Source organism: Mastacembelus armatus, chromosome 1, assembly GCF_900324485.2.
Source record: "Mastacembelus armatus chromosome 1, fMasArm1.2, whole genome shotgun sequence".
Taxonomy (NCBI): Eukaryota; Metazoa; Chordata; class Actinopteri; order Synbranchiformes; family Mastacembelidae; genus Mastacembelus; species Mastacembelus armatus.
In genome coordinates, this window is record NC_046633.1 from 22,719,196 (window position 1) to 22,743,874 (window position 24,679).

Sequence of the window (24,679 nt, forward strand, 5' to 3'; positions counted from 1 at the left end):
TTGCAGATGACATTGTCATCTGTAGTGAGAGCAGGGAGCAGGTGGAGGAAAATCTAGAGAGGTGGAGGTTTGCTCTGGAAAGGAGAGGAATGAAGCTTAGCCGCAGTAAAACAGAGTACATGTGTGTAAATGAGGGGGACTCAAGTAGAACGGTGAGGTTACAGGAAGTAGAGGTGAAGAAGGTGGAGGATTTTAAGTACCTAGGGTCAACAGTCCAGAGCAATGGAGAGTGTGGAAAAGAAGTGAAGAGACGTGTGCAAGCAGGTTGGAACAGGTGGAGGAAAGTGTCAGGTGTGATGTGTGACAAAAGAGTGTCAGCAAGAATGAAAGGAAAGGTGGACAAGACAGTGGTGAGACCAGCAATGTTGTCTGGTTTAGAGACAGTGGCACTGAGAAAAAGACAGGAGGCAGAGCTGGAGGTAGCAGAGCTGAAGATGTTGAGGTTCTCTCTGGGAGTGACGAGGATGGATAGGATCAGGAATGAGTCCATCAGAGGGACAGCTCATGTTAGATGTTTTTGGAGAAAAAGCCAGGGAAGCCAGATTGAGATGGTTTGGACATGTTCAGAGGAGGGACAGTGAATACATTGGTAAATGCCACATTCCTCTGCCACACAACCCCAAAGAATATTTCCACCCCCATGATTTGCAGGCAGAGTTAATAGTAATATTTTGCACAAGCCAGTTAAGGTTTTTCCACTACATTAACAATGCAAAAGTACATTTTGAATGTCCATATATATGACATTTGCACTACAATATTTCCATTATATTTAGATATTGTGATAAAAATTATATGTCCTACTCATATCCACAAGTTAATAATTTAAAAAAAAATTAAAAAGCTATAATAATTGATAGCTTTTTTTTTTTTAGGTAATGTTATTTCATCTTGTTTCTTTTTTGCATGCATTTTTAAACATTTCATGCAATTTTCCCCCCAAAGATGATCCTTATTTCATAATGGCACTTTTCATCAGGACTTTTTTCTGAATGAGCAGACCGTGTCTTTTTAAAATACTGACCATTTTGATTTTCCACAGGATTGTAAGGTATATATATAAAGTACAACATAAATACATTTTCTGAATCCATTAGTGTCTTTAATATGTGATCCAATTTGCGTTTTAACTCCATACTGAAGAACCTGGAGCATAAATTACTCTAGAAGATGATTAAAGATATGCAGCCAATATCGACAGGAGGATTGTTTAGAGGCCCATAATGTTTCCACTATGCATATGAACATATGACTTATTTCAACTGGTGTGGAAAAGGCTACAACCTTTCAGTTCAGCACATAAGAGAAAGTCAATGGAATTTGAATTTTTCAATTTATTGCATTAAGGCATTTTATAAAATATGGAATAGCCTTGAAATATTGGCATCAAGGACATGTACTTTGTGTTGTAATACAGTGTAGGCTATCATACTAGACCTAAAATAGGCAGGACTCGACAGACTAATGTGCTGCCTAAACCCCCTCGTTGTTATAGAAAAGCACAAGATATGGCAGCTCTTTACAATAAACGTACAAGGTAAGGTTTAACTAATGCATGAATTATTGCGAGACGCATCATGAATTCTAGTTATTTGAATGTGAATTACCTGATGAACACAAAACTATAGTGACTTTATCTGTTAATGGAGAGTAACAGGAATTCATGATACCTTTTGAAATAATACGTTAATTCATCGTGATTTATACATTAGTTAAACATTACTTAAGTATCACTATATAAAGTACGTAAGACATTGTTACCCAAACACATTACAGTAAGAACTACAACATGATGACCCACCACCGTTATGCAAGAAAGTGTAAAACGATACATCAACCATGTGATCATAAACGCTTTCAACAACATTTCTATAAGTCAACTTGATTATGCCAAATATTTTTTTATTGCTGTCTACTCTGTGTTGGCATTGTGCAATTTTGGTTGAGGTAATAACATGCAAGGGAAACAGTGAGGAAAAACATCACAGGTTTATACTAATGAGCAAATGTGAACCACAGTTTGTATATGTACCAAAGCTCTCAAAGAAATTTAAAAAAAAAAAAAAGTGTGCAAAACAAGCATAAAATGACCAGTGTTTCACCCCCACAGACAGTAAAATAACAGCAGATAAACCTCAAGCAAATAAAATTGCAATGGCTTGTTTGAATATCAATATTTGATGATTATACCCATTACGTAGAAAAATAGAGAAAAGTATTTGTAAAGCCTTTTTAGAAAAATACTGCTCCCATTCACTAATGTGAATAAGATTATTTGGCTAAAAACACAGATGCATTTTGTTGAAAGTAGCAATAAGGCTATAGAAAGATTGACAAGGGGAATACAAGGCTAAATCCTGCCAGAAAAGTCTTACTTGATAGCTTGCATAGATAATATTTTACTGTATCTGCATGTTGACTGTGCTCATAACGTTTCTCTCTTGCTCCTTCACTCAATCAGCCACATGTTCAGACATCTCAGTCTTCACGTCCGCATCGTCATCGCTGTCAAGGCCGGCACGATTAGTGGGACGCCGCACATTCAAAGGCAAATCTCCCCGTCTTAAAAACAAAACAGATAATGGTCAAGTGGTGTACAAATACAGAGTACAATAGACAACAGGTTTACAAATAAATAAATAAAATAAAGTACTGGCCAAAGTCAAAGCAATAGATGGACAAAAGATCCTGACATTTAGTCCCCAAAATAGGTCAAGCTCCAAAACCTCTGCATCCCACACTTCCAATAATGCAATTTAATAAGTATACAACAGCTGAGGGGGTTAGTAATATTGTCATGATAAAGAAACTGATATTCATGTGTTAAATTCATGTACTACTCACTGATTTTATTATTATTATTTTTTTTTTTTAAATGTAGTGTATTTACTCTGAACTTGAAGGAAACAACTTTGGATACAGAGTGTTAGAAGACCCTACCTGAGCTTGCTCTTCAAAGTGCTGACTTCACGATTCATAGCATCTGCCGACTCAGCGGCATCATCCAGCTCCCTCTGCAACTTCCTACGGTAGGCGTTGGATCGTGTCAGCTCCTCCTCTGCCTCCTCCAGCTGACGCTTCAGTTGGCGCATTCGGGTGTTTGCCTTCTCCACCTACAGGGAGTGCATTAATTTAGTGTGGACAGCACCAATGAAGAAATAAGGGCCAACAACAATAGAGCAGAAAAGAGGATTCATGTGCGGATACAACTACAATAAAGGCCTGTTTCACTGCAGATGTTTTGACGTACAAATTTTGTCCAAGCCAAAAAGCACAATGTCTGGTGTGAAAAATGCCTTTAAAGGCAGCTTCTCTCTTCACCATCCCAGTGTCAAAACCAAAAATAAAAAAGGAGATTAGTGATGAGGTTTACCTGGTCTTTGAACTGGTCCGTGTTGCGCCGCTCATCATCCGCCTGCAGCATCACCTCTTTCAGCTTCTTCTCTGTCCTCCTGGCCAGCCTGGATGACTGCTGACGCTCCCTGAGATCAGTAGAAAAAGCAATAATCAGGACAACTTTGAAAAAGTACAAGACAGATGTATTACCAAAAAAAAAAAGTCCCTATCACCCTTCATAGATGTCAAACAAAGTAAATACACTGGTTACAGCAAAGAGAACAAGAGTTGTAGTTTTCTTTGAAAATGTGTTTGCTTCATTTATGGACTGACTAAATTAAATATCCAGTTTTCCACTGGCACGCACTTAGACTCAATGTCGAGCTGTTCTTCCAGCTGAGCGATTTTGGCCTCCAGGGTGGTGACGGAAGATTTGTACTTGGACTTGATGGTTGCTTCAAGCTCCTGCAGTTTCTGTTTCAGCTCCTTGTTCTGACGATCCAGCTGGGAGCGAGCACTCTCCACCCGCTGGGTGTTCCCACGTTCTGCGGCCAACTCGGTGGTCAACTGCTCACCCTAAGTTTAGACACATGAACAGTAGAGTGACGTTAAAAGAATATCCTAAAGCAGTCACACTGTTTATTTTCAAACTTAGTTTCTGCAATTCATTTTATTTGGATTTTCCCCTGGTAGAGGTATTCAGGCCCTACTCCTAATTACAGCCATCTGTTATTCCAAATTAAGTGTTTATTGCTGATACCAGAAGCACACCCCTTCTATCAAATAATGTTTTCTCCTGCATATAAAGGTTAAAGTATCGTCTGCTGTGATTAACTGTAATCTAAGCCATCATGCAGCCCTACCTGCAGCATGCTCTTCTTCAGGCGGTCATTGATCATCTCAGTGTTGAGGTGCTCTTCCTCCAATTCCTCCTCCAGCTCAGTGATACGAGCCTCCAGCTTCCTCTTATCATCAGCGAGCTGAGAACTGGAAGAAAGTGAGGGAGAGAAGAAGTAATAACTAGTGTAAGGAGACATTTGCAACATTTCCTTGAAAACATTTAAAAGATGAAAGTTCAAAGACAATTTAAGTTTGTAATTGTTGCAAATGAATGAAATGTCAGTTCAGCATAAATACAATGGTTGGTTGGTTGCATCATCTTTTGGTGTATTAAAATACAAACTCATTGTGCTGTTACTGTTTTGTACTTTTTGGTGTTGGTGCTTGCAATCTCCTCCTGGAGCTCATCTCTCTCGGTCTGGGCCTGTCTTTTCAATTTTTCTGCAGTGGCCAGATCCTGAAGGGAGCAGAACACATGTACTTTAAAGCCAGGTACCATCACACATTTCTCTATAGCCATGGTAGTAAATGACAATGTACATGAAGTTCTCATGTTAGTAGAAAATTATGTGCATGGTAAATGAAACAGCAACTAAACACTACTGCCAAATCTAAATTTTATTTTGTTTGCTTTCTGTTGTAAATGCACTACAAACTATAATTACAACAGCACCAACAGTTTTGGGTTGCACAGCGGAGCTTAAAAGAACTTTCCTGCTCTTTCACAATTACCTGCTGTTAAGCATTTCATGGAAAACTTCTTACAGCTGTACCAAACAGTTACTAGATAATAGTTTTCTTACGATTTTTGGATAATTATACCATCCTATAAAAATCACCATGTAATACACCCACAACTTGTCACCTGGTCACATGTTCCCACTATTGTTATTGGTGTACCTCCTGGAAGTGCAGGACATCTGCCTCCATGGCTTTGAGCTTCTTCTCAGTCTCCTTGGCCCCGTTGACGGCTTCATCTCTGGCCAAACGCAGCTCGTCCAGCTCTCTCATAGTATCTTTCATTTGGGCCTGGGCAGTGGACATGCAGACACAGATGTTCATCATCATGAGGTTTTCAATCAATGTGACCACAGTTTTAAGTATTAAGATCCATCAATTATTTCCAAAGGATTAGGGATTAAAGTACTGAATCTATCCCTCCATCTAGTGTACAAGAGGTGTGTTTGTTCACATTTACCATTCTGTTCATATTAATTTCTCAGGTCAAACTAGTGAAAACTGTCTGCCTCCCTTATTTTTGCTCGTTTGTGTTACATGCAGTTTACCTGGAGTTTTTTCAGCTGTTTGAGGGCCTCCTCACGGCCCTTGTTGGCAGCATCAATCTGGACTTCGAGCTCTGCCAGGTCCAGCTCCAGTTTCTTTTTGGATGAGAGCGCCTGAGAACGCTGCCTACGTTCATCTTCCAGTTCGACCTCCATCTCTCGCACCTGAAAGAGTCAAAAAAGTTTATCAAATGTTTCACAACCTTTGTGCAATAAAATGTAAGTGATAATTTATAACCTTGCATTATAAATGAACTATGTGCCAGACATTTTAAGTTCCTGTGTTGCACCTGTTTGGCCAGCTGCTTCCTCTTCTCTTCTCCCTGCTCGTCTCTGGCCTGCAGGTCTCGGTCAAACTGGGCCTTCATAGCCTGCATGTTGACCTCCAGACGCAGTTTCGCATCTTCTGTGGCCTGCAGCTCATCCTCCAGCTCCTCCAGCTGAGTTTTCATCTCCTCCAGCTGCTGCTCGATGGCACGCTTTGACCTCTCCAGCTCATGGACCTGTGAACAAGGAGGCTGCATTGGTACTGATTTAACCAATTTTATCGTTTCTTCTGACTGCAGTCTTGCCATTTTTATTGTAACTACGACCAAACCAGTGTATGTTTCCCAAAGTTGAGAAACCTGCAAGTTTTTCTACACCGTTTAATAAAAAGTTTCCCCAGTGGAAAACAGAACCACTTTCCAGACTAACACAGACGGAACAATTTCTTTCCAACTATCTGTTCACCACAAGAGGTTTTCTCTTACACTCTTGCCGACATCATCCTTGGAGGAGACCAAATCCTCCATCTCAGCTTTGAGTGTCTTATTGGTGCGATCCAACTCGTTCTTCAGGTCTATCATGACCTCCAGCTCACGGGCCAGTGTCAGCGCTCGTGTTTCCTTCTCCCTGGCCTCAGCCTCAGCCTTGTCGCGCTCCTCAGCATAACGAGTAGAAATGGCTTTCTCCTCAGCCAGCATCTAGGGAAAGGAGAAGTCTGCGTCACATTGACAAATCAATCTTGTACTTCCAAAATGTAGATTTTTTTTAAATGAGCTATGGGAAACAGGACTTATTTGGAGCTTTGTGAAAGCACATTTTTCTGAAAAACCACATCCGTTAAGTGATACTGCTTGATCCTTCAGTTTTACTAGAGAAAAAAGACATTGCTTTCACTACAAAATCCTGTGTAATATAATTTGTAGACACACAGAACACTTAGTTAATTCTTGTGTTATTATGAGCATCATCACTATTATCAATATGTTCCCTAAACATGTTACTGACATGGAGGCCTCCTCACAAAGATGCTGGATGTGTTATGCTGCTGAACCTGAATTTATAGCAGAAAACTGTAAAAGCCAACCTGTAAGTCAGTAGAACTTACCTTAATAAATAAATGTTAAAAGGAAATTGTTTAGACTAGTATGAGTCTCCACCATTAACACGATACCTGATCAAACTTCTTCTGCTTCTTTTCCAGATTGGAGACATTCTGCCTCAGGTGGTCCTGGTTCACCAGGAGGTCATCCAGCTCCTGCTGTAAACGGGTTTTGGTCTTGTCCAGCTTATCATAGGCTGCGTTCTTCTCATCCAGCTGCTGCATCAAGTTCTCCAACTCTCGCTGCATTCGCTTGCGGCTGTCCTCTGCCCCCTCCAGGGACAAGGCCTCATGTTCCAGTTTCTTCTTCATCTCTGTCAGCTGAAGACAAGGACATCGTTGACACATGAATGAATCAAGGCGACAATACAACCAGGAGAACTTCTTTGAATACCCAAAGATAAGGACTTTAAGGGTGACACTGACCTGGGCCTGTAGAGAGGCAACCTGTTTCCCCACATTCTTCTTACCCTCTTCTTCTTCCTCCAGCGACTCCCGGAGGTTGTTACGCTCATCCTCCAGCTGCTTCAGCTGGGTGGAGAGAGAGAGCTTCTGGCGAGTCTCCTCTTGGAGCAACCTCTGGAGTTATGAAAAGGACAGAAAGCAAACAGGTTGTTAACAAGCAACTCTTTGAAACCCAGGCTTCTTCCACCATTTGTTGAGTTTGGCCTACATTTATTATCTTTTCCACACTAACTGAATTAGCTACTGTCAGTTTCTGTTTGCAGTGTCACTGAATCTACATAAATCACAGATGACACCCTCCTCTAGTTGGGGGAAAAAAATAAAATCATCTTTTCCTGTTACTTCTACATTGATGTCTAATTTGTAATGAACATTCACAATATCCCCCAAAAGTCTTTGTGTTATGACTCGGATTTAAGGAGTGACGTTTGATACATAATCAATTGAGCACTAAATAAATATTAACACTGTGTAACAGAAACTATGCTGTTTGCATAAAAACATTTCTATTCAAGCAGACATGGGTACAAGGGATCAGGTCTAAAATGACAAATGAGCCCCAGTCTTCTGAAGCCCAAAGAGAAGATTTAACTAAAGTGCTGATTGATTTGACTAGTTCAGCTCTGACATCTCTAAATACAAAAGAGTGTGTTTTCAAATTAACATACATGAGCTCATGGTTTACCTGTGTATCCTGCAGCTGGGACTCCACAGAAGAGAGATCCTTGCTGGATTTGATGTTCTTGCCCTCTGCTTGACTCAGGAGGCCGTTTACACTGTCCAGCTCTGACTAGACACCAGATAAAAAGAAGCAGTGAATCACACAGTTTGATCAGTTCCTCCATACAACCTCCCAGTAACCATCATGAACATCTGTATGTCAAAACATTTCTTCATGTACTGTCTAAGCCTACATTTAGTCCTGCACCCTGTAAACCACCTGTCAGACCACACCATCCATACCTGCATCTTCGCTATCTTGTCAGCCAGCTCGTGCTTCTGTCGCTCACTTTCTCCAAATTTGACCTGCAGTTCTTGAAGCTGGGTTTCAGCCTTCTTGCGACGGTGTTCAGACTCTCCTTTGCTTTGTGTCAGAGTCTTCAACTCTATCTGAAGCTCGTTCCACTCACTCTCCAGGGCCTGCTTCGCTTTCTCCACCGACACCTTGTTCTGCACAAGTGGCACAAATGAGACATGTTACTGGTATTCAGATATTCGTTAAACCATCACCATCTTTCTGTTCTTTACCCTTTTGGCCTGTTCCAGCTGTTCGTTGAGCTCTTCAAATGCCTGGTTGTGTTTTTGTCTCATTTCGGCCATTTGCTGTTCGTGGACCTTTGCCTCTTCATCCAGTGTCTTTTTCAACTGAGCAACCTCTGTCTCACGCTTTGTCCTGGAAAAACAAGGTGACTAAATAAAACCCTTACCGACTTTCATCCAGGGTCTCCAGCAGACCAAACACTGAGCTTCAGCTGATCCTTATATTTGTTGTCATCCATTCTAAAACTGTTTTCATGAGTATAAAAGCTTGAAAGATCCATTTTTGATTCACAGCATCAGCTGTAGGGGACAAGCTATTAAACATTTTGAGATGTAGGACTCTTTAGGCAGTGGAGTAATTTTCCAAAGCTGTTGTGAAGTCATGATGTCTACATGTGTTTACCTCAGCTCCTGCTGTGCTGCAGTGGAGTCCAAAGTGTCTTCCAGCTCAGTCTTCAGAGCCTCCAGCTCCTCTCCCAGGTCTCGGCGTTGTTTCTCAGCCTTGGAGCGCGCCTGCCTCTCCAGCTCCAGATCCTCCTGCAGCTCAGAGATCTGGGCCTCCAGCTCCCTGATCTTCTTCTGGGCTGTGTTCTTGGCTGCAGCCTCCTCCTCAATCCTGGAAGTGGGCAGAAGAGGAATAAGATGGACTGTTACTCTGTCTCTCCTGTCATTTTTGTTTTCTGTGTCTTCTCCACTGAAACAGCAGGTCTAAACTAAAACACTGAATATGATCCTAACCTGGCCAGTGCAGCAAGAAGTTCCTCCTCTTTCTTGGCCAGCTGAGCTCGCAGTTCAGCGATCTGCGCCTGCAGCTCTGCAATCTGGTCATGCAGCTCAGCAGAGTCTCCCTCAAGTTTTCGACGGTTCTTTTCCAACTCCTGACGCGCTTTCTCCTCTTTTCTTAGACGATCTGGTTGTGAGAAGACAGACATATATATTATGACATTATATTGTAATTTACTGACCTAAATAGACCACATAATATATATATATATATATATATACACAAAAGTGGTATATCAGTATTTTTTTTTATCTCATTGTATACAACAGATACTTGCCCTCTAAATCTGTGATCATGGCTTCATGTTTATTCTTGAGTTTCTGCAGGCTTTTGGACTTCTCTTCCTCCTCAGCTAAGTTGGTGGTGAACTCTGAGATCCTCTCCTCCAACAGTTTCTTCTCCTGCAGGTTAAAAAAGACAAATGCTTAATATCCCGCTTTAACTCTTTGTCACTATAACATTTGAAGACCACTGGTTTAAATCAACATGCTGCACGAGACCTTGTTGAGCTTGTTGTTCTGGTCGTCCAGCACAATGACATCCTCCTCAAGTTTCTTCAGCTTGGCGTCCATGGTGACTTTCTCCATCTGAAGTTTCTGTCTGGCTGCTTCCTCTTCGTCAAGCTGTTGCTCCAGATCCTGGAAAAACAGCCCAAAACTGTTACTGTGTTTTGCACTCTTTCCCCATATCTTCCAGTCCATATCCCTCAGGATTTTACTGACTGTGATGTTCTGCTGCATCTTTTTTCTCTCCGTGTGCAGCTGGGCCACTCTCTCCTCCTCCTCCTCCAGGCGAGACTCCAGGTCATGCAGGATATCCTCCAGCTCCTGCTTCCGGGTGGCCAGACGGGCTCTCATCTCCTCAGCCTCGGCACACAGCTCCGTCTCTGCCTGGAGCTGCTCTTGAAGAGCCAGCTTCTCAGCATTCAGCTAGCAGAGGGGAGCCAAAGTGAAACAAAGTGAAGCTGGATAATTGCATTTCAGAGTTGCATAGTGAAGGACACTGGTCATACTAACTCAAATGTTTATGAATAAATTCCAGATGTGCCACAGTTTGAATACTGTCAGTCACACCAGAGAAAGTTCAATGCAGAGCTAGAAAAATAAATCTCTCCAGTTTAACAGATTTAAAATAAGATTCTGAGCCTAAATTAAGGTGAAACTTCTACCTGTTGCTGTTTGGCTTCAAATTCTTTAAGTTGCTCCTCAGCCTGAAGTTGTCTCTCCTTCACCTTGATCAGCTCCTCTTCTTTAGCGACCATCTCCTCCTCCTGCCGAGTCACTTGCAACAGAGGCTTCACCTAAGAGAAGAAAATTAACCCAAGTTATTCAAGCTGAGTGATGTCTGGACTTCATGGGGAAGACGTACAGGCCGAAAAACTGAGCCAAAATCTGACATTTCTGAATTATCATTGAGGTTAATATTACAAAAGTATTTTAACTAGTTTTAAAAGTGTCTGGACTGATGAGCATGTGATTCACAACTGGACTAGGAGCTGATTTTTCTTTAACAAGATAAAAACAGGGCTCTTCTTAATTATAATTGTGACCTGACACGTCTCACCTTGGTGAAAAGCCTCCACCACTGCCAGTTCCTGAGTTTGAGATAAGCTGCACAGTTCCTCTGGATCACCTTCATGGCTGTCAGCTGCTGCTGGCGCTTGGCAAATGCTCTGCAGTTAAAATAATTTATTTTTTACTTCACATTGATGTGAAGATTATTCAGAATTATGTCCAGTTTGTACAGATGTTGACTGATAAGATTTAAAAAGTTCAATGGCTTGTTTCCTCATACTTGCGGGAGATGTAACCTCTGCACCAGGCCTGGAAGCAGATGATCACATCAGTGATCTTCATGTCTCTCTCCTCCTCCAGGTGGGCCAGGACTCCGGCTCTGAAGAACACTTTACTTTGACCGATACGGTACAGATTGGGGTCCAGCTCCAAAGCTTTGATCTGACATGGTCGACAGCAGTGACTCAGGGACAAGTCCAGACACTCACACACACTCACGAGACAGCAAAAGGAGTATTTTTCCTTCTGCTGTGTGTTTCTGACTTACTGTACTTACCATGAGCACACAGGCTTGCTTGCCATCCATGAAACCCTTTGGAATAGCATTTGGAGTGAGGATTTCATACCTGTCAGACAAGTAGAATTAAATGACTACCGTCATTTTCATCAGCTGTGGACCAACAGTGGCAGGTCTTGTTTCAGTAATAACTGTTCTCATTTTCTAACCATATGTTGTGATAACCTCAACGTTTCTTAGTGCGTTTGCTTTATGTGGGATGCGTAGACCAAGATGGGGATCTTTGGTCTAAAAATGCTCCGAAGGCAGGATGTTTTCTTTAAAGAGGTATAATATGAGATAGATCAGGAAAACATTGCTTTTTTTATGCGTTTCAGTCTCTTGCATCACCTCTGTCTGAACTCCTGGAAGACGATGCGGTTGGGGAAGCCCTGTCTGCAGATGCGGATTCCTTCAAGGACTCCATTACACTTCAGCTGGTCCAGAACCAGGTGAGCGTCCAGTTTACCAGCCTGAAGTAGGGAAACAAATACAAGAAGAGACCATTAGAGTCTCATCTGCTTCTTTTCTTTTCTGCCATTATGTACAATGATTTGATATGTATTATAAAATGTTTGCCAAGACCTAAATAGGTTGCAGCTTTTTTTTTTTTTTTTTTTTTTTTTTACTTTATATAGTTCAAGGCTCATTTTCTTCTTTGGTACAGTAACATGCCAGGACCTGTTAATATTATTAGGACATTATACTGAATCTTCTGTCAGTGCAGTGGTGCATCACTTTCTGCAGCGGCTGCAATCATGAGTGTCCTTCGGTCTGTACCTTCTTCTCGTGGTTGGGGATGATGCAGCGGACGAAGTTAGGGTTGGTGTTCCTGAGCGTGGCCATGAGGTTGCTGAGCTGCTCCTTGTACAGCTGGCCCACAGTGCGGAACATGCCTTTACGCGTTTTGAATGCGCCAGGAATGGACTCCGACATTCCTGCCACCTTATCCAGGCCAACAATACGGTCCACTGTGAGGGCACGAAGAAGGTGGAAAATGTTTTGAAAATTAGGTTTTATGACAAAACCTGAGCTGACTAATTTTTTATGCATTCCTAGCAGACAAACATGAAAAAGTTAAATCATATCAAATTTCCATCTAGTTCTTGCACACTATCAGCATCGTCTTTAAAGTTAGGTCCACGTAGAAAAGGTTTTCTTGACAATAGTTACAGCACAAAGACATTTAACTACACTTACTGTCTCTCCACAGCTCTGCAGTGAACTTGTCTGTAGACTGGTTGAGCAAACTGGCAACACACTCGTTCAAAGGGTCCATGTTTTTCATCAGCCACTCGACTGCTTTGTAGTCCACCTGCAGCAGAGGACAACTACATTTATAACACAGAACTGAAAAGCTTAGACTGCTGCCAAACCACTATGGCTTTAAATTAATGTCAAATCTTAGAACGAACAATTCAACAATGTATGTAGTTACTAATTCAATGTATAAGATATATTTGTAAAGATAATACTACAGACGACTATACTTACAATCAAATCTGAGAGGTAAACATATTTTACATGCTACATTTATAATTGTGTAATAGCAGTAATATAATATACTTGTTTGGCTGCAGATTAACAATCAAAATATTATGTTGATTCATCCCTTGATACATTAAAAAAACACAGTGCTAATAACAGTTTAAGTATAAGATAAGTTTTTTTACTTGTTTTAACTGGTGTCAGTATTGTCACATTGGCGTTTAACTAAAGGTGCTTCAGGAAGATATTTTACTTTTCTTCAGAATTGATTTATATTGACTTGTCTAAAGGCAAAAGAAAGGAAACTGCTCATTTATCAAGCCTTTATGTTAAACTGACTTTTTCTTGTGTCCAGCTGTAAATTAAAATACAGATGTTATATTATCAACTGATATGTTACAATAAAAGTTATGACCTTTCCAGCATAGTGCATGATGCAGAAATCGGCATCATCCTTAAGTTTCTTGGGTTTCTGGAACTTGGGGTGTGTCCCCTGCTCCTGAACCACCTTCTCCACAAAGGACTTGTCTGTGGCTTTGGGGAACCAGCATTCTTCATCCAGCAGAGCCAGGATGCCTGGTGGGCCGGCCTGTGATGGACAGAGTGAAAACAGTTCAACAGAAACAACAGGTCTAATGTGTAATTAAACTCCGACTGGCAGCTGTTCTGCAGAAACAAGCACAGTCCTGCAGAAACAAGCACAGTCCTGCAGAAAGCTTTTAACTGGTCTTTAGTCTGAAGCGTTAGTCCAGGTCAGGTTGATCACTGTTCATTTGAAAGAGTCTTAGGAGGAACAAAGACTGGGAGACATCTTACAGGTTTTTCAATGAGGTCGATGCAGGGCTGCAGGTCGAGGCCGAAGTCGATGAAGCTCCACTCGATACCCTCCCTCTGGTACTCCTCCTGCTCCAGGACAAACATGGTGTGGTTGAAGAGCTGCTGCAGCTTCTCATTGGTGTAGTTGATGCACAGCTGCTCAAATGAGTTCAACTGCAGGAGAGAGTTAGAAACATTATACAGCAGAAAAGTCACCTGCAGCAATTTGGATAATCTAGCAAATGGAAATGTAGGATAAGCTCACTACTTAAACATTTGAATAAGTTTCTGTTGGTGAAACGGAGCTAGAAGGTTGTTGTAAAACAAAAGTATTAAATCTTTTTTGTGAAGTTTAACCTGCCAAGTCTCCATTTGACAGATGCCAGTCAAGCCTTAAATATTGTACCTCAAAGATCTCAAACCCAGCGATGTCTAGGATGCCAGTGAAGGAGGCTCCTTGTCTCTTGGTCTTGTCCAGAGCTTTGTTGATTCTCAGCACCAGCCAGCGGAACATCCTCTCATAAGAGGCTTTGGCCAGAGCCTCAACAGCAAACTCAGCCTGCTCCTGGGTCTGGGCCTTCTGGACATAGTCCCTGCCAACCTGCAAGAAGAAGTAGAAGAGCTTAGATTTCGAACTAAAAATTAAAATTATTACATGGAAAGCGGTTCACTGACTAAACCCTAATTCACTGCGAAGAAGCAGAAACCAAACGCCAGGTGGAAAGACAAGTGGAAAGGAGTTAAAATAATGTCCAAACAAAAGATCCACTGAGACAAAAGAGAAATCTGAAATCTTTGTAGATATAATCATAAGATATACCAAACATGTCAGAACAATTATTTTGAAGGATGTAATGTGTAATGATGACTATGCGGACCTTGATTCTGGGAGACAGGATGGCACGTGTGAAGTCAGTCACATTGATGCCCAGCAGGTGACACACTTTCTGGGCAGCTAGGGGTGAAACATGGGGGTCAGCATGTAGGAGATGAAGGTGGATGATGGAGGAATTAGGAAGGTTTAGGAAAACTGAACGAAACAGTCAACATGTGTAGAGATGAGGATGAGTCTGGAAATGTGCTGTACCAGTGTTGTCGGGTAACGAGGCCTGGTCAGAGCTGCGTTCCTTCTTGAAGCTCATGTTTCCCAACTGCAGCACAGCCGAGACCACCTTCAACAGACCTAGGCAAACAACACATGTCAGCGTCTGCTGCTGAGGAAATATTCAAAACCCACTGTAAAAACTCATGCTTTAAGAAAAAAAAAAAAAAAAAAGAAAAGCTTTTAAACCAATTTACATTTAGGAATATCACTCAGGTTGCTGAAAAAAAAAAAAAAATACAACTTCACACAGACATTTTAAGTAAGTAGAATTGCAGTTAATTGATTAATCGATTAGCGGATCAACAAAAGGCTATTTATTCTGACAAGCAAAAATACCAACATTTACTAGTTACAGCTTCTCATATGTGAAGATCTGATTCTTTGTTATAATAAAGTTCAACCAGTTCAACATATTTTGATTTTGGACTGTTCATGGAAAAAGACAAATATGGAAAATAATAAAACAGACATATTTAAGTTGCCCTGTGTTACATTTAGAGTCAGTGTTGTGCACCAATATGACTACACCTACCTGGACTCTAACAAAAAAGCCAAACACATGTCCCTCCTTTAAAACATCTACCAAGCTGAAAATACTTCAGTCCTAAATTGGTTTTCACCAGAACAAGGAAGCCTTCTGTGCATCCTCATGCACAAATAAATAAATATTATAGCTACCAGTTGTTTCGTCCTCTGGGATGCTCATGATCTGAAAGGCGTCCATGGTCTCGGTGAACATGTCCTTGTCCTTCTGTCCAGGAATGGTCACATTTCCATTAGACAGAAAACGGTACTTGCTGTAGTCCTCCAGACACAGCTCAGCTAGATGGTGAAAGACGAGATCATTACTTATTGATAACTGATATTAACAATAATCCTGTCAGATTAAGGAGATTTGGGTCTTTGATATTGGACTGCTCAGCTGATGAAAGCGGAGCTTAAAGGAAACAATCAGTGGCCTAAGTCAAAAGTTTCTCAGTGACTCAGTGTTTAATTGAAACTCCACATTTCAACTCTTCATTCATATTTGAATAAAATGTCTCACAGCGCAGCTTGTCCCCTGCTCCCGACAGCATGTAGTAGAAGATGTGGAAGCCCCTCTCCTCTTTGGCTTGTCTGATGGCTCGAGACTTCTCCAGCAGATCTGTTGGCATTTGAGTCAAGGACACAAACACAAAGCAAAGGCAGCACAACAACCAGATATTTAAAATGTAGTAAAGAAGCAAGGCCAGATTACCCACTGGGTAAAAACCCTGGGTGTCCTGTGTGGTAATGCAACTAATTTTAAACTGGTTTGGCAACATGCACAACAACACACAAATGAAAAGTATTAAGTTACAGTGCAGATGAAAATGTATCTAATTTACCTGAATTTCCATTCAGAGATGAATAAAGTCTAACCTGTTATCATGAAAAATAATTAATACTTTTAATGTTGATCAATTATGGGAAGCTCAGTTTTTGCGTTAGGACCCATAAAGTAACAGAGTTTAAAAAAGGATGCAAGTTTCAATGTTGGCTCCAACGATGTATCCATTGACATCAAAGTTGATCCTGATAAATTTTCCCTGAAAGAAAACAAAACCATTTTAACATGCAGCACTAAAAATCTATGGTGTTTTCAGAGTAGATATAATATTTAAAAGGTCCTGCACACTTAGGGTGTCAATCAGCTTCTCACATCAAGATGTTTTAGTTAACACAGTTTGAAGTGGGCAGGCATTAAACCCATAACTCCCAATGTTTCACGAACTGATTGTTGCTTATTACACATGAATTTAATATTTTAAGGTTGGAGGCAAAGTTTTCTGGGCCTTGAAGTCATTCTTACAAATCTTGAGGAGTTGTCATTCTTGACAGTCTTTGCATTGCCGAAGGCCTCCAGGATGGGGTTTGCTTGCAGCAGTTGCTTTTCCAGTTCACCCTGACAGACAAACAGCAGCAGAACAAAACTACAGACTTCAGTAAAACAAATGGACACCTGTCAAACATGCACAGCTTTTAATTATGCATTTTTTGCATCACTGGACCTTTATTGCAAATGCAAAAAGCTATGGGCAGTGACTCATCAAGCCGATTTAAACGACTCAGGCTGTGGAGTCAAAAGAATCACCTCAGGGATGTTATTGCCTAATCAAAGACAGACACGAGCAAAAGCCGAATCCCGCAAATTCTGACACACATTCCCGCAGCACATCAAGTCCACTCAAGCACAAATACCAGGTAAGATGTCTCTGTCCATGCAGGAACATACAAGACAACACATGCAGGTTAGCCAAGACAGCTCCAAAGGAAATGCAGTCATGTACTGCAACACCCCAGACAAGCTACATATGACATTCTGACAATCAGGACTGACTAGGTTGAGAAAAACTAGCTGCAGGGTAGAGCACGATACTTTGACCTAATATGGTTTTAAATTAGGCATAAACACCACAAGTTAATTGAACAGACAAAAATAATCACTAGGGTTAAGACTCTAAAATAATACCAGACTATTTTACATGGAAGACTTTTTATTTCAACAGCAACCACCACCTTATATCTTTTTTTCTCTCCATTCTTTTAAAAAAGATGAGATATTTTATATTACATATTTTAAGAAATCTTCTTTGCTTTCTTAGTGACAGTGTGATAAGCAGACTGTTGCTACTCTAATATAATTAATAATACTAATCCATCCAGACAAGAGTCTTTAAAGGATTAATACACCAGCCCATTTCACTTTTTTGTGCAGATTAAACTAACTTGCTTAATGAGTGAACTCATTTTTTCAGGGCTCATTTTTTCTTAATATTTGCTGCAGAGACATGACAGTGGTGTCTATCTTCTCGAACTCTCAGAAAGAAAGTGAATAAGCTAATTTCCCACTATTTCTTTAAGTGAAGTCATTTAACTGCATTTCCTTCAACACCCATGGAAGGTTTTCTGTTAGCTGAGCAGCACATTAACAGACTTCATGCTTATGGCCGAGAGACAAACTCACATGTGACAACACCGCACTGCCCTGGAGGAGAGGTGAAAAAAGGGGAACATCAAAAATTTAAAAAAACATTAGATAACTTTAATACAAATTACGTAAGTGCACAGGAATCTTTGTCACCTGATGAACCATGAAGAATCATCCTGTACACACACACACACGCACACGCGCACACACACACGCGCGCGCACACACACGCACACGCACACACGCACACGTCGAGGCCTGAAACAGGAATGTTCAGCCTTGCCACACTGCTCATTCAGGTGGGCTGCATTATAGATGGACTAACATGAAAACAGAGGCAGAAAGACTCAAGAGGAAAAATAAAAAATACAGGGAAGTTTACATCATGATTTTTACAAATCTGTGGATTAAGAACCAGAAAGCAAGAGGAGAACGCATTTGAAGAAAAAACAGACTTAACTAACCTGATCCTTCTTAGATTTGAAGGATGAGGCAACGTGTGCAAGATACTGAATGACTTTCTTTGTATTTTCTGTTTTTCCTGCTCCAGACTCCCCACTGCAGATCAAAAAACAGAAACTTACATTGAACTTCATTTCAGCCAACATGAATGAGAAGAATGAAAATAATGACTGATTTAAATATCTATAAACCAATTTCAAGTTTGACCCTGTAACCAAGAGTTGACATATTGCACAGACAGCTGGATGAATCTGTGCAGATACTGATAACTGGCAAAGCACCAACAGAACAGAGAGACCTACGTGCAAAGGATCGACTGGTCCTCACGATCTGTAACAGAAAGAGGAAGAAAAACCCTGATCAGGAACAAACTCAGTAATTAACTGAATAATATGGCTGGGGACCAACTGTAGCTGAAAGTAAACAACGCAACAGAAAAAACAAATCATTCTCAGGATCTGGATATGGATGTGGTACCCTGCATCATGCTCCTGTAAGCCGTGTCTGTGATGGCGTAGATGTGCGGCGGCATCTCGTGCCTCTTCTTGCCCTTGTACATGTTCACTATCTCCTCAGAGTAGATGGGCAGGTACTTGTATGGGTTGACGACCACACAGAAGAGACCAGAGTAGGTCTGGGTAGGTAAGACGGAAGATAATTACTTTTACACTGCAGCGACGCACGGGAATACACACAGTAAAAATAAGAGCATGAAAACACTCGATGATGTGTATCTATCCAAACCCACATAGATGAGCCCAGAGTAGTATCTCTCCTTGAGGTTGTGCAGCACGGACGCCTCGTTCAGACAGGTGAGCTCCGCCATGTCCTCCACCTTGTTGAACTTGGGTGGGTTCATCTTCTGAATGTCATCCTTGTTGACCTTCACCTGAGATGTACAGACCAGACACATGTCCCACAGGCTTCCTGAACAACACTTAGCAGAGACGGCTTCATTTTTACTAACAATTTACATTTACATAACCATTAACCTTTTTGCCAGAGTCCGTCAGCTCCACCACGCACTCGTCTCCCTGCTCCTCCTTGACAGAGCCGGACTCGTAGCCCTGTTTCTCAGAGGGAACCCACACCAGCTTCTTGGAGGCCCAGTCGGCCTGGGCCAGGGGGTCGTTGATTCCACTGCGGTCCCCATACAGGAACCTGTCTGCGTCCGTCATGGTTGCTCTGGGACAGAAAAAGATGAAACTGTTCTGAGTGCCGTCATGGTAACACAGGCAAGATCTGAAACTGCCAGATGAGAGTTCAAATGTCATATCATGAGTGTTTATTTCACAGCAACTTAGAATTTAGGAAAATCATAAAAATGTCCAGAGGTTAAGTTGTTTATTTGGCAGGTTCACGATCTTTTAACCTGGTTGAAGTTTTGCTCACTACTGGTTTAGAGCAGACAGCTTCACTGTGCAGATCGAATCTCTCTATGTTCTGGTGCAGAGAAGTCCATTTCCACTCATTTGCAGTCTTGGTACAGTTTCTTCATCACCAAATGTAAATTTCCAAATCCATAAAAACATGAAAATTATTGGCCACTGGTGGCCAAATGGAAGATTTAGCCACAAAACTAGAAAATAAAATAGAAAAACATCCAAACAACACAAATGTTGACTAAGATCAAGGTTTTGATCTATTTAGGTGACCCAGAAGGTTTTTTTTTTGTTTTGTTTTGTTTTGTTTTTTAAATCATTGGTATTATTTTACAGCCAAATTCTTGAAGGTGTGGCCAACAAGCATCAACATAAACTGCCTTAAGTCATGAATTATGAACTCTAAGTGATCCAGCAATGTTTAATGGCACAAATACACAGGTGGCGCAACAGCAACATGATTCAAGCATCTGAGTCTCATCAGCATTTTACACATTTATTTGCTGCACAAACTCCTTTTATTCTTGGACAAGACCAGGACCTGGGGATTATTTAAGACTCTCAATCAGTTATTGTCACTGTGTGTACTGTGATGCTCAAACAACTTTAAGATCTGATCTTAAAGGCTAGTTTAGAGGACTGTGCTGCCTTGGTGGAGGTATTTACATTACATCTATTCACAGGTGTCAGAGCTGTTTCTTTATGCTATTGATAAAGTGTCGTTGGTCTTTAAAAATCATGACATTCACCATTAGTCTAAATGACTTATTGATAATAGAAATGTAATCACTAGATGCAGTTCTAAAACCACATGTGCATTTAATATCACTGTATCCAGACATTTAATCCATATACACTATAATATGTGCAGTGTGTCACGGTACTTTAAATCGTTCCCATTGTTCTTGCTGACCTGAGACTCAACCCAGACAAAACAGTCAGCTCTACAGTCGGACTACCTGTCCGTGCTTTATTCCCTGTCTGGCCCACATTCCTTCCTCACCAGCTCATTACACAGAATTCCACAAATTCCCAACTTTTCTGCTCAATAACCATCTCTCCAGGGCTGCAACTTCCACCACAGCTAATAAACGTGCAGCTGTTACAGATTCTGCTTCAGGATAAAGAGAATGGACCTGTGCATTCAAATCTCTGTAGTTGTTGAAAGCTAAGTCAAAGTCCAGGTAAAGGACATGGAGGGATGCTTTGCAGTCAGAGGGGCAGGGAGGAATGTGGAGCACAAGTCTGGGCAAAGAGAGAAATGTCATTATTCTCCTGCCACACCCTGCAGAAAGATTCAATGCTCCAATAAAACGCACTAAACCATCACCCAGATTCTGCTTTTGAACTAATTTTCCATTTACAGGATTACAAGATTATTTTCAAAGGGATGAAATTGTGTTCGACCAAATTCACGCACAGGAAAACAGTAATAATTAGCAGTAGCTGAACCTTAAATCAGAAAAAAAATGTTATGAATAAGTTTGAGGAGGCTAGAAAGTTATTGTACAAAAGTAACTCAGTCCAATCGAAGGAGAAACATTTTTCTACAGCCAAGAATTTAAGCTTTTGAGCCCTGAAATCTTACAACTGTTCAGTATTTCACAATAAAGATGCCAAGATCAGAGAAAAGTCACATCTAATTTTCATTGTCTTATTAACATCTTGCACCTTTAAGGGAAACACTGGACTCAGAAGCAGAAAAGAAAAAAGATGAGACTTTGTATAATAAGAATTCATGTGCATGTACTGCTGAACAGGAAACAGCAGTTGGGACATGATGCTTTTTTTTTTTTTTTTTTTTTTTTTTTTAAATAAGAGACAGCAAAAGCTCAAACAGGTCTGGGCCTCTACATGATGTCCACTCCTCAATTTATTTTTATCTCACTCCTCGGTCCTGAAGTGAATTTTAACCATCTAGCTCCAAATCACAAATATACTTCAAAGTGCCTTTATCAAGACGCTCATTTCAGACAAGAGAATCCTTCAAAAATAAAATAAAACACTAGAGAGAAGGAGCTGCAGAAGAAGACCTACTGTCAGATTCCCATCAAACTGCTGTGAGTTAAAACCCAGTTAAAAGCGTTTAAAGGTTTGTGTATGAATGTGAAGCAGAAGTTGCTCGAACAGCTTCCTCCTCTCAGGTAGAGGACAGACTAAAAACTGCACAGCATATTTATGTGTGTGTGAAGAGACAAAGACACTGTGCGCGTGTGTGTGTGTGTGCTTATAGAGTGAGGGATAAAGGGATCAGTGCACAAGGTGTCATCTGTGTCTCTCCTAAGTCCATTATGTGCTCAGACTCTTGAAGACCAGTGGGGGAGGAAGAGCAACACACTGGTGTTCCTCTGGTTTTATCACAGAGCAGTAAAATCTTGCAGTGTGTGAAAGCTGCAGCATTCCCAGAGGTCAGGGCAGACTTAAGTATATACAGTAAGTGACAAGGACCAAACTAAAACCCTAAAAGAATTACACATGAAGGCTACACAGAGAACACTTGAGACTAAAGCTATTTATGGGCTAACTTCCCCAGGAAGTTGCACAAACTCTGCACATTTTGACACTCTGTTTCAAAACAACACAATGGTCAACTTCAGTTGTTAAATATGAACTCGCCTCATCTGAACACAGAGAAATGAAAAGGAAACAACCCTTAAAAGGCTCTGCTGTTTCAGAGTGGAGACTAAAATGCTGACTGACCTGACTGGAACCATTTTTCTGGACCAGTTGAGCCACGTCTGGAGATACAATCACTCCAGATCCCCTCACTGTGTTAACCTCACTGACCTTCCAGCTCTCAGAGTTGGTTATCACAGCAGATCCGTTCCCATTGTCTGCACAGAGCCATTCAGTCCCTGCCTCTCGTGCTCCACTGCCTTATCATGCACATTTTCAAAAGCATCTCCACGCTCCTGCTGTCTCTCCTGTTCTTGGCTGTCAGTCAATCCCAGCTTTATCCACGGCTCTTATCTAACACAGGGAGCACGCGTCCTGCCATCTGCGGACAGCGCTGTGGAGTTGATATCAGGGATTAGTCGGTGCATGAGAGCAGCGAATGTGAAGATGTTTGGTTTCTCTAATGTTCAGGTTTTAGGGTGGGGCAGCACAGAGAGAACTTTGATCAGGCAGAACCTTCTCCACGTAAAAAGGTGTTTTCTCTTCACTTTACATATAAAAGTATGAGAGCAGAATGAGGATGGTTGAGATGGTGCCTTTTGTTTTGTTTTTATTTCTCCACATATGAAAACAGTGCTGTTCATTTCCAGACTGAGTCAAAAGAGGAAGACTAAACTCTGATAAGCAAACTTTTTTTTTTAATAGAAACTACTTCTGAGCAGAAACTGTCTTTAAAAGATCATGACAGACACCATTACTCAGCAGAACCACACAGCCAAGTCATCTTTGGTGGATGCATGTCAATTTAGTATCCTGAGGGCACGCACAGACACAGACACAGACACAGACACAGACACAGACACAGACACAGACACAGACACAGACACAGACACAGACACAGACACAGACACAGACGCAGGGTGTGTGCTCAGCTCATGTAAACCACCTGACAAACAAGACTAACTGCACTGCAGGTCCCAGCTAAGTAAATATAACAGACAAGCTACAGTCTGAGCAGAGACGGTGTGAGGCGACACGTCACAGGATGGCAGCGTCCTTCCTCATCAGTGGGAACATTATTATTACTTATATTCAAGCTGCCCAAACAAACATTGTAGCAGAAAAATGTATTAGTTTTTCTTTAACTTGAACAGCTTTGACCAAGGACAGCACAGGAAATAAACTGTCATGCACCAGAAGAATCAAACGTCTTGATTATCAAATTGGGTTTAATCAGCTTCAATCGTGCACAACATGTAATGTAGGTGAGTCAACAGACAGACAGGTCAGTGATGATTGAGCATGCACAGGTTTGCAGGGCTCCTCCCCTGTCTGATGAGAACACCTGGCCAGGTGCACCGCATTTCTCATCTTCATCAAACCAGCTGACTCCTGCCTGTTTTACTAAAACTCAAATCTCCCTCTTCCATAAACGCGTTTTAAACCCCACATCCGCTCCGACCCCACACACAAACCCCCCGGCTTTCTCTACCTGCAGCAGGAATCAGGAGAGCTCACCTGGTGTTCAGCTGCAGGCACTAGAGGTGAGCTCGGCTCTTCTGTTTTCAGCAGCAGCACCGCCCGGCTCGACCACACTAAGTTCAGCGAACAACAAGCTTCTCTTCCTCTGGTCTCCAGCCCAGTCCCTCCGCTCGGTCATGTGGCTGCTCAGGATAGTCGGTCTGCACCTTTGATACGCCCAGTTTTATGTTTCGCAGGTAAGTTAAACGCCCCACCCCCTGCTCCGGCCGCCGTGTGCTGCGTTCAAGAGCTTCACGTAAAATGCGGTAGAGCACCTCGAAGTAGATTTTCTGTTTTAATAACTTGTACCCAAGGGATAAATGTGAGCATCGTGCATGGGTCAGTGTTTCAATAGTCTCTACGATGAAACCAATGCGCTGTTTGCATAATGTGAGGTTTAAATCTACTATTATCCAGACAACGAGTTGCCACTTTAGAGATGTCTTATTTTATTTGTGCGGCGTGAAGGACTGATCACCCGCCTCACAGTTAGAGTTAGTTAGAGTTGGTCGACTCATCGACTATAAATGAACAGAGGATGAAGTAGAAACATAAGATTAGAGAAACAGGCCTCATGTTTTATATGATACAGCTCTGAGCTGAAGACATTGTCATTACTCAGATACTGTGATTAAATACCTGCACAGTCAGTGGTTATTGTAGCAGAGTAGGCACATCTGTGTGCAACAAGAGCTGGGTGTGGCACTGCTGATGTGGAAATATGACACAAAACACATCACACACTTTAAACTGCACTGCTACCTGGGAAATGTCACTTCTAATGGTTTAGTGACTGGGCCCCAGTCACAGTCCAGATGTTTAATGTAGACACTTCTGCATGTTTCAGAAATCATGTCTTCTAATATTAAAGATCAATAAACAACAAAATAAACATGATGCAAAAGAGGCGATTTAAGGCCTTTCCCCATCATCAT

General features: G+C 41.4%; 1 protein-coding gene across 4 annotated transcripts; it reads right to left on the reverse strand.

Moving 5' to 3' along the window:
* Positions 1-1,314: 1,314 nt before the first annotated feature.
* LOC113127896 (myosin-9-like) lies at positions 1,315-23,917 on the reverse strand. Of its 4 annotated transcripts, none has more exons than XM_026302791.2 (43): positions 23,742-23,917; positions 19,218-19,410; positions 18,974-19,114; positions 18,703-18,859; positions 18,528-18,555; positions 18,228-18,321; positions 17,800-17,820; positions 16,645-16,737; positions 16,318-16,381; positions 15,859-15,957; positions 15,492-15,635; positions 14,796-14,891; positions 14,587-14,663; positions 14,115-14,309; positions 13,709-13,882; positions 13,308-13,481; positions 12,605-12,719; positions 12,185-12,375; positions 11,756-11,877; positions 11,405-11,474; positions 11,129-11,289; positions 10,898-11,006; positions 10,503-10,634; positions 10,057-10,263; positions 9,835-9,972; positions 9,612-9,735; positions 9,289-9,460; positions 8,954-9,166; positions 8,539-8,683; positions 8,254-8,460; positions 7,976-8,080; positions 7,252-7,404; positions 6,898-7,146; positions 6,212-6,424; positions 5,750-5,962; positions 5,463-5,624; positions 5,077-5,205; positions 4,545-4,633; positions 4,200-4,323; positions 3,704-3,912; positions 3,374-3,482; positions 2,941-3,113; positions 2,454-2,562 (listed from the first exon to the last, which is right to left on the reverse strand). In XM_026302791.2, exons 2-43 carry the CDS (start codon positions 19,401-19,403, stop codon positions 2,454-2,456), a joined length of 5,886 nt encoding a protein of 1,961 aa, XP_026158576.1. In that variant the 5' UTR covers positions 19,404-19,410; positions 23,742-23,917. The 4 variants fall into 4 exon arrangements, with proteins under 4 accessions (XP_026158575.1, XP_026158576.1, XP_026158578.1 ...); XM_026302793.2 differs by lacking the exon at positions 23,742-23,917 and adding an exon at positions 22,395-22,610; XM_026302790.1 differs by lacking the exon at positions 23,742-23,917 and having other exon boundaries at positions 1,315-2,562; positions 19,218-19,403.
* Positions 23,918-24,679: the final 762 nt, after the last annotated feature.

Excerpts from the sequence above, each read along its gene's own strand:
- LOC113127896 (XM_026302790.1), bottom strand. The coding sequence starts at position 19,403 with ATGACGGACGCAGACAGGTTCCTGTATGGGGACCGCAGTGGAATCAAC. Across the intron at positions 10,264-10,502 it reads TTGAAGCCAAACAGCAACAG|CTGAATGCTGAGAAGCTGGC; the intron begins GTAGAAGTTTCA and ends CCCCTCTGCTAG. Across the intron at positions 3,114-3,373 it reads CGGACCAGTTCAAAGACCAG|GTGGAGAAGGCAAACACCCG; the intron begins GTAAACCTCATC and ends CACTCCCTGTAG.